The sequence below is a fragment of the Lagopus muta genome, chromosome 7 (genome assembly GCF_023343835.1).
Source record: "Lagopus muta isolate bLagMut1 chromosome 7, bLagMut1 primary, whole genome shotgun sequence".
NCBI lineage: Eukaryota > Metazoa > Chordata > Aves > Galliformes > Phasianidae > Lagopus > Lagopus muta.
The window spans coordinates 17,912,445-17,922,373 of record NC_064439.1 but is presented as its reverse complement, the minus strand read 5'-3'; the positions used below and the strand labels follow the sequence as shown (position 1 = coordinate 17,922,373).

Sequence of the window (9,929 nt, the reverse complement as noted above, 5' to 3'; positions counted from 1 at the left end):
GTTGTCACAAGCTCCACTGACTACGGACTGACAGCTCTAGAAGCAGGCACCATCTGCCCCCCTTGGGGAAGGGCACTGCCCTTGTGCTTCTGTTGGAGCAGTCGGTACTCAGTGAGAGTTGTGGCATGTAAACTCTGGGCCCCTACATTTATGCTTCTTACTGCCTGAGGGAGGGGGAGAACAGCCCAAGGTGCACCCGCGTGCTTCCAAGTAATCCTGAGCACCCCTTCTACTGCAGTTGTGGAAGTGAGCATTAAGTACCTGTAGCTTTATGGATCCTTATGGATCCTTATGGTGGAGATAAGTATCAGCCCCACAGTATCTTTTCCCTGCATTTTCTTCTAGAGGGACATGGTCAGGAGGGCAGTGTCCTTGCCTGGAGCAGGGAGTTGGAACTAGGTGATCTTAGAGGTCTCTTCCAACCCAAACCATTCTATGATTCTTTAAGAGGGCCTACCTCATTTCTGCCATCTGTTTCCTGGTCAGATGCAGAGTAGCATGAAAACAACAAAGGTGGAGTGAAATTGCCAAATTCAAGGTAGTCTCAACTTCTCAATGTGTCAGAGGCTGGTGTCACAAGCCCAAGATGGTGGTGGATGTTGTACAGTGCTTGTATTTCTGATGGACAGAAAATCAGCAGGAAAGTAATGAAAAGGACTGTTCTGACATTAAGCAAAACTGATTTGCTCGCCTTTATAGAAGGAGACCACAACAAAGCCAAGTTCACATGAAGGCCAGATGCAGTCAAAAACCAACCTTGTTTCAGTGACTTTGGAGAGCCTGACATCAAAGATGCTGGTCTTTGGCAGCAGTTCAATAGGAACCGTTCCCCATGCAGTGACACAAGAGCAGACCATGGGGCAGTTAGTTCTCCTGCCAGCAGGATCGATGCACATCCCTTCCCCTGCCAGTTTGCTGCTACTTCTGCACCTCCATAGGCCTGTGCTTCTGGCCTGATGGCCACCATCCATCACCTCCATCCAGGAATGGCCAATGCCATGTGTCAGCATTCCCACTCAGAGCAGTGCCACGAATGCTGTGCCTCTATTGCTTCAGAGATTCAACCTGACAGGTGTGACACAAGGAGGGGCAGCTGGGCCACGCCATAAAGGATGTGCCTTCAGATAAACGGTGTCTGTCACACTGGCGCTAACAAAACAGTTTTTTATCAGGCACACTGCTTGAAGTATCCCAGTAAGAATGGGCTAACCAACAAAAATGTTTCTTACCCATAAGAGGCGTGCACTTCCTTGATGCTTGCCTCCCTATGCAGAAGCTCCAGGGCTCAGAGAAGCTGAAGGTGTTGGGCACTCAGTGTACTGCAGGCAAGTCTCACACAGAGCTTGTATGTGGGTTTTAAAGATTTCCACTGATAAAAGCACCAAATTCTTTCCAAGTCCGTATTCCTTTCCCTGTTATTTATTGTTACGTTCCACTCTTTCCTTACAGTCTAAGCTTAATTTCCATCTATTACGAAAAAACATTCCACATGTTAAAGAAACAAATACAGAACACTGCCATCTTTCCTCATCACTTCTCCCTTACAGTTTTATGGAAATGGGAACAAATGTGGTGAGATGCCCAGCATCTGTCAGCAGCAGCACAATGGGCAAACTGTCAGCAGGGACAGTATCAGCACAGAGGCTGGGACATCAGCGAGGACTTCTGGCTATCAAGCTCCAAGTCCTGAGTTCTGATTTGCTCTTCTGATTTTTCATTTAATTTTAAGTTGAAACTCAAAGGCTCCTCAGAACCCTGGCTTAAATCAGAACGGGGGTGGTAAATAATTCTTTAAAGAATCTTTAATGTTTTCTGCAAAATACTATAATCAGTGTTCTGATTTGCTGATACTGTTTTACAGCCCATTTAGTACCCACCACCCCCATTTTTAAGGGTTAGCATAATTTCTTTATAACTAACTTTGAAATACAACATAGCAGATAATGAATGGCAATTCTTACTGCCTGTGCTTCAAATGTGAAATCAAACTGAATGCAGCAGATATAAATACCAAATTACGAGGGATCTTTAATGTCCTTATATTCTGTACCCACATTGGCTGTAACCATCATTGCAGCATGCAGTCAGTGGGGTGGGTTACCTGAAGGCCCACTCCTCTTTAAGACATCAGCACCTGTCCACGTAAGCAGCTCCTACACAAAAGTACACCTCCGTTCTGCAACACACAAAAGAGTTGGTAAGATGGCAAAAGATTTATTGATACTTTCTTTTACTAAGGCACGTGACGTATAGAAATACCGAGGTACAAAAATGCAGTTTCCTGCATACAAGTTTTACAACCCCATTTTGACAAAGATGATGTAGATTCTTCTGCTCAGAGCACTCAGCTTTTGGCCATTTTTTTCTTTTGTACCAGTTCAACAAGCAACTTGTATCTTGCTATACACTCCTCCTAAAAGGAAAACAAACGTTAATTTGATAAGTTAGAGGAAAAGAAAGAAAACCAGAGTGTGGCACTTTTATAATGCAGGTAAAACTTAAAGCAATACCAAAGTTACTCATGCAGTGAATTTCAGAAGGATAATCTACATGTGTGAAAAGTGGATTAGAAAAACAAACTTTTGATTGACGTTTCTTACTGGGTAATTTCTCTCTTCCAAGAGCACACCACACCAAGAAAACCCCTGCCTGCCATTTCTATGCAATGCCTGTAAATGCAGCTGTACAGCTGTACTGTACGAGCCCTTCCAGAACAGTTACTCAGGTGTGAGCCGCACTGCAAGGCACTTTGCTCTACTGAAGATGAGTTTCTGCAGCCATCTCGAGCAGCACCAGCTGCCATCCCTGCTGATGCACAGCTTCAGAGCCACAAAGTGCCTGCAGCCCCTGCCCACACCTCTTGCTTCCTCACGCTGTTTTTGGCACAAGTAAAATAAGGATTTTCTGCAGCTACAATGACTGAGCACACAAACGGAGCCAGCACAGCTCTATCAATCACAGCCAATCCTATTTTAAAATAAGTACACTTGCAAAAAGAGAGCATTTACAACCTGCAGCTGGATTACTTAGTGTGCTGCTGAGATGGGACGAGAAGGGTATGGTAAAAACGCAAGCAAAGGGGGTCATCAACAACTGGTTACCAACTCTGAATCAAAATTTGTTTCAAAATGTAGTTTGTCTGCAACAGAAAATCTGAAAGGCATAGGAAAGGGAGGTGTTCTGAATGAAACAGGAGTTACTGCAACATTTCTGCAACATATTAAGCAGACTGATCTAATGGAAAATACCTTCAATAATCAGCAAATGTGACAGTAATGGTTTGACGTCTTGACTGATGGCTACAGGTGAAGTAATGCCCCCACTTTGCTGCACTGCCCTTCAGTCTTTAAGATATTCATAAGTGGGTAGAACAAACATTTCCTCTTCATTTACATTCTAATTCTAACAACAGCAACTGTACCTTGCTTTTTCCAGGAACGCATTTTGCTATTTTGTCCCAGCGGTCCGACGTTCCCTTTGGATACTGCTGCAAGGCCATTTCCAGAAGCTTCTGTTGGTTCTGAGTCCACAGTTCTTCTAAGGCACGGCTCTTCTCTCTTTTTCTGCCCTCGTCATCGCTTTCTTCCTCCTGTTCTGTGTTATCGAAATCCTTCTGGCGTCTCCCTCTGCCCTTCTCCTCCAATCCCTCTTTTGTTGCTGCTGGCACCATTTCGGGTGCTTTGGGAACCTTCCGCCTGCGATGCCTGGTCTCACCAGCACTGCCCTCCTTGGGGTCTGTTTGGGCACCTGTCTGTTCTGGGCTGTGACTGAAGTTCCCCTCCTCCTCCTCCTCTTCCTCCTCTCTTTCCCTCTGCGTGATGATGTGATCTGGTAGATTCATGGAGACTTTGGCATTCTTGGAATTCTGGGCCAAGGTTTTAAGCTCGGAGAGCCTGGTGACACCTGTTTAAAGCACTGCTGTTATATTTCTAAATAAATAAACCATAAACAAGAGGTTCTACAAATAGCAGGTACTTGCAACAGCGCGGAGAGCAGGTGAAGCCCTTACAGATCACGCTAAATTCCTCATGTTTATCCAGAAATCAAGGCATTTGTATGAAGCAACGAACTTAGTCAGTTAGGAGCTCATCTGGTACATGTGAAGTAACAAGTAAATTAGCACACTGACAAACAACAGAACAGCATCAACAAATGAACAAATCACAGAATCACACAATCACAGAATGGCCAGGGTTGGAAGGGACATCGAGGATCATGAATCTTCAACCCCCCTGCCACATGCAGGGCCACCACCCTTTAATACTAGACCAGGCTGCCCAGGGCCCCATCCAGTCTGGCCTTGAACACCTCCAGGGACGGGGCATCCACGACCTCTCTGGGCAGCCTGTGCCAGCACCTCACCACTCTCTCCGTAAAGAATTTCCCCAACATCCAACCTAAATCTTCCCTCCCTCAACTTAAAACTATCTCACTATGTCCTACTGTTATCAATCCTTTCAGAGAGTTGATTCCCCTCCTGTTTGTAGGCTCCCTTTAGGTACTGAAAGGCTGCAATGAAGTCACCCTGCAGCCTTCTTTTCGCCAGGCTGAACAAGCCCAGCTCCCTCAGCCTGTTTTTGTAGGGAGTTGCTCCAGTTCCCAGATCACCTTTATGGCTCTTCTCTGGACCCTCTCCAACAGCTCTCTGTCTTTCTTGTACTGGGGGCTCCAGACCTGGACGCAGTGCTCCAGATGGGGCCTCACAAGAGCAGAGTAGAGGGGGACAATCACCTCCCTGTCCCTGCTGGCCACCCCTCTTCTGATGGAGCCCAGGATACCATTTGCTTTCCGAGCCGCAAGGGCACACTGCTGGCTCATGTTAAGTTTTTCATCTATCAAGACCCCCAGGTCCTTCTCTGCAGGGCTGCTCTCAAGGACCGCTCCTTCCAGTCTGTATGGATGCCTGGGATTCCTTCAGCCCAAGTGCAAAACTCTGCACTTTGCCATGTTGAACCTCATCAGGTTCATCTGGGCCCACCTTTCAAGTCTGTTGAGGTCCCTCTGAACAAAGCCCACACTAAACTGAATAAGAAAGGCTGGGAGGAGGTAGCTACAAAGGCAGCATTCCCTCAGAGTATGTCAGGTCTTCTCCTTGTTTTTAGCAAGGCAGGCTGCAAGAATCTCTGCAGAACACATGCTGAAAGTGACCGAATGCACCCGTGTGCATGCAGCTATCTAAACACAGTGCTCCCTACAAGTGGTGAGGAGTTGGCAGCACACACCTGGTGTATACGTCACAGAGTCCTTCACCTGTTTGGCTTTCATGGTGACCTGCATAGAAGACAGAGAAAAAATGGGACTATTAAAAAATTACATTTATCACACGAGAATCCATATATGCAGAATCCCTGCTTTGTCCTCTCTCTTAATATCTACATCTGTGACTTGGGGAGAACTAACAGCACAATGAGTGTTTTCCTCACTGAATCACACAGAATCACAGAAAGGCCTGGGTTGCTGGAAGGGACCTCAAGGATCATGAATCTCCAACCCTCTGCCACAGGCAGGGTCACCAACCTCCACATTTAATACCAGGCCAGGCTGCCCAGGGCCCCATCCAGCCTGGCCTTGAACACCTCCAGGGATGGGGCATCCACAACCTCTCTGGGCAGCCCCGACAAGAATGTGGAGCTTTGCCAATGTGCAGACCTCAGTGCAGATCACATAGAACACAGACTCAAATTAAAGTACTTGGATTCTTAATTGCTTAAGAAGTGTGCTGTGTCAATGACCTGCAGGATTCAAGTCTCATGTAAAAACATTTTAAATGTCTTTTTTTTTTAAGAATGTGAGCGAAGCTATACATTGAAATTAAGCAGTCTGAGCCACCCAAACAAAAAATAAAACAGGGCACTTACAGAGGTAACAGAGCACACACGTGCAATGGGGACACGCCGCTGTCCATACCCAGGGCTGCAGATGTGAACAGCCCATTGGACTTCATTCTGCACTGAGCAGCACACTGCCACTTGAAGTCAGAAATGTTCATGTGTGTTCCCATTCAGCCTCGAATGAATCACTTCTGGAGCCCTGCACAAACCTCTGCTGTCCTGGCTGACCATGCTAAGGGCAGCAGACTCCTCTCCCTATGCAGAGCAGCGCTGGGGGAGAACAGCCCACACCGTGCAGCACTCCTCTAAAGAACAGGAAAGATCTCCCCCATAAATTAAACCACGTTTGCAGGGATGATTAAATTTAAATGAGAACTCCACGGACAAAAAAAAAAAATCCTTGCTCTAATTAACCAAAGTCTTTATCCAGAGATAGACATCTGGCATAAAAAAACCCAGTCCCTACTGCTGCAGTGTGATAAACTTTTAATCGTTTGAAGAGGAGAAGCCTAAGAACACCAAGATGAGCACACGATTCGAACCAGCACCAAGCCTTCTGTCATCTGCACAGTGCCAAAAACTGATGGACCCCCACTGAAAGGGACAACCCACTAACAAAGAAAAAGCAACTCTCCTCAAAGAGCTGAGAGTCTAAATTAATCCAAACCTAAATATCTGAGTTCCCCTTCCACTGTTAGCAGAACAGCTCTGTGTGCCCGCACTGTAAAAGGCAAACTGGAGGGGAACCCATTGCTGATTGCTGAACACAACTCATCCTACGCAGTGGCCTGTTACGCATCTCCGAAATTATCTTCATCTAAAGCAGATTATAATAATTACTTTGAAAAGTGAGGAGAACTGGTCATGTGAGAGCGCAGTGGGTCGTTCAGAGCTGCAATGATGCAGGGGATTCACCACAAGTACAACGAAGCATTGTCTGTGCTCACATATTCCAGACAGCTGACACTAACCCAGTCTGCTATTTTTAAACTTCCTTCCAAGACTTGCAAGCTGCTCAGATGACCAAGAAGAGAGGAAAAGAGACAGGACATTTCCCTGAGCCAAAGAGAGCCAAGCAAGCAGCCAGCAGCCTCAACGCCACCGTTCCGCCTTCTGCGTGCTGAAGCACCGATGTTGCAGCAGGCTGCCAATTACTGCCTTGTCCTTCAACCTGGGACTACACATGCTACAGAAACTTACATTGGAAGTGGTGCAAGTCAGTATCCTGGATTCGAGTGCCCTTTACAGGATGGATGTTCCCAAATTAGGCTAGTGCTGGTGTCCAACAATAGACACAAGTTTTGATGCATGTTGCATCCAACTGAATTAGAATCTAAAACGGCTCTCTCCACTGGAGCAGTGAAGGACTTCAGCTTACTCCAAGATCCTGACGGTATTTCACATTCCTCCATATGTGAGAAATACCAGCCTCGCCTCAGCCTGTCCTTCTTTGAGTGACTCCAGCACCAGTATCTTTGCCGGCCCAGTTTTACAATCTGTAGTAAGTTACTGCATCTATCGCACAGGACTTTTGTAGGCATTATGATAATTGTTTATGGACTTTCAATTTGAACATTCAGCAGGTAGTCCAGAAACAACAGCTGTGTGTAAGGTTTGGATATTGAGAATCTACAATACCAGGTCCTGAACAAGGTCTGTCAAACACCAACTGCTGACATAACTCCGACAGCTCACCAACAGCATCACTACCAGCATTCCCATATTCCATAAGATGATTTAGCTATTATCTATTATCCTTTCTTCCTCACTTTTTTTTTTTTAAATCAGCTTTCTTCTTTTCTAGTTGTTATGCAAAATCCTTGTTTACTCCAGCTCCTCTCACTCAGAGCTCAGGTACCACGTATACAGACTTAGGACTTATTTGTCCATCAGCTCCAACTGTCACTGCTGTTACAGATGCTGACACAGGTAACATGTCAGCATTAACCTATTAAGGATTATGAGGAACCCATCCTATGGAATGTATGAAATCTGTATTTCACTTTGATCTGTTTGAGTTTAATCACTGCTCTTGCCACTCACATTTGCAGTCACCTCTGGTGCCAGCTCCTCCATACAGTGACAGCCCTAACATCAATCACTGCTTACCAGTGCTGAGCAGGGTTATCTACTGGGTAGCTCTTAGCAGTTATTTTGCACAGCAGAAGTTGCTCCATTGCATTCTCAACTCTACTTCTTATCATAACTTGCTTCGATTTATTACTCTTTCATTCAGCAGCAGATAACATACTCGGAAATACTATTATTCAAAGCATGAAGCAGTTGCAGCATTATGCTTCTAATTATTACTGACAATTGCTAGTGCATAATGCTATAACTTATAGTTGTAATGGATACTGCACTGTGAGTTTTATCATTACTGTAAAAAGTTGTGCTAAAAGCCCGCTGTTATTTCACAATGGCTTTCATCAAAGTATTAGCTCTGAAGAAAACCTGGCTCTGGGAACACCTTAAATAATAAACATCATGACTCTGAAATGGATTTAAAACAGAAGCGGGCAGTTCTCCTATTTCCACAAATAATTTTACTGCTGGAAAGGCATACTGCATTATCTTATAGGAATCAGCTTCAATCTTTGCTGTTTCTGCACCCAAACAACCCAGGCATCCTTGTATTTCTCTGGGGATAACACAAGTCACAAATGAAGTCAGGTAATCAAAAACACAATGAAATATTTTCTTAGACAAAGGAAGATGAGAAAAAATGTTTGCTACAAGCAATCATTACTGAAGTAGACAGTGAACAGTCTGACTGTGGGACATACAGAAAGAAGCCACAGGAACAGTTTCCTTCTGTGAACTCCTGTCTGAATTTAGTTTCAATAGCACTCCAGCTACAAAAAGATCTTACTGAAAGCTCAGATTAGCGGGATGATTTTATGCAATGAAAGCCAGGCAGAGCTGGCTTCCTCTTGTACTCCTGACAATTAGTCTGGATCACAAGACCAGTTGCTACTCAACAAGACACCTAGCAGTAAAAACATTCCTCATCCTGACCAACCTGATGTTAAATCTCGTTACCCTGGACACCTGCCACCTCTTTCAGATGGGACAATCAATGCATCAGAGATGTATGGGAGAAAAAAGTATTATTCAGAGTCAGCTTAAAAGGCTTTTGGCAGCATAGGCAAAATTCAGGTTTGCTATCACATGGGTGAGAGGCTACACTTTTTGTCCTGCCGGGAAGGCAGGCATAAAAAAGCACGGAATTGTGACTGGCCTAGGGGGAAAACCCTGTAAAGTCAGGTACAGTGATCTTACCCACACTGAACAGCCAGAAACAGCCCATTTGCAGAAGGTGAAGATCAAATTCCCCATTCCCACAGCAGCAGCCACAAAATAAGCTGGCCCTTCCACAACCATGGTCAACCCCACCTTTGCAGGGCTCTGCAGTGGCCAATGAGGCTTTGAGGCCGCTGAATAAGACATGTATTTGAATTAAAGTTGGTGTCCCACTGGCTTCTGCAAATAGCTTTCTCCTTTAAGTGACAGGAATGCTCTCGTCATGCCTAGCAAGAAGGAAATGAATCTGTTTTGTATTTGGGTAAAAGTGCTCCACGCTGCCTGATTCTACAAACACGGCCAGGTCAGTTGTGACAGTGCAGAAGAAAACTCTGCGCAATCACAGAATTGTGAACAGCAGCCCTTGTGCAAAGCATCAACAGCATGTTGGTGTGCCTGCAGGATCACACAGCTGTTCTGAAGACTTCACTCTTAGACTGAGGGATCTCCACGACCTACATACCATCTAAATCCCATCTCAGATATTCCTAACTGCTTTCAGACCTTGATCCAGAGCTAGGTCTTTATACTCCAATAAGCAACCAGAACAACTATTAATTACATAAATATACGCAAGCTGCTGAGAGGGACTGCTTCACAGCAACCACAACTAGAGATCACAGTAACCAAGTTAACACACACACAGTATACCAAATGAAACACAAAACAGACTTAGGAAAAGCTTAATCTCCAGAAGCAAAAAAGCCCTAATAAATTCATTAACTTCTGCATATTAATTACTTCTCATGTAGATGTTTTCTCGCTGGCAATGTAACAAGCTTGCACTTGCCAAAA

General features: G+C 45.0%; 1 protein-coding gene across 1 annotated transcript in view; it reads right to left on the bottom strand.

Moving 5' to 3' along the window:
• Positions 1-2,194: 2,194 nt before the first annotated feature.
• Positions 2,195-9,929, bottom strand: part of DNAJC1 (DnaJ heat shock protein family (Hsp40) member C1) — a 93,502-nt gene continuing 85,767 nt past the window's right edge. Inside the window, exons 10-12 of the mRNA XM_048950840.1 lie at positions 5,223-5,271; positions 3,422-3,903; positions 2,195-2,413 (exon numbers count right to left, since the gene is read on the bottom strand). Coding sequence (XP_048806797.1) covers positions 2,345-2,413; positions 3,422-3,903; positions 5,223-5,271 — 600 coding nt within the window. The 3' untranslated portion in view covers positions 2,195-2,344. The remainder of the gene's footprint in view (positions 2,414-3,421; positions 3,904-5,222; positions 5,272-9,929) is intronic.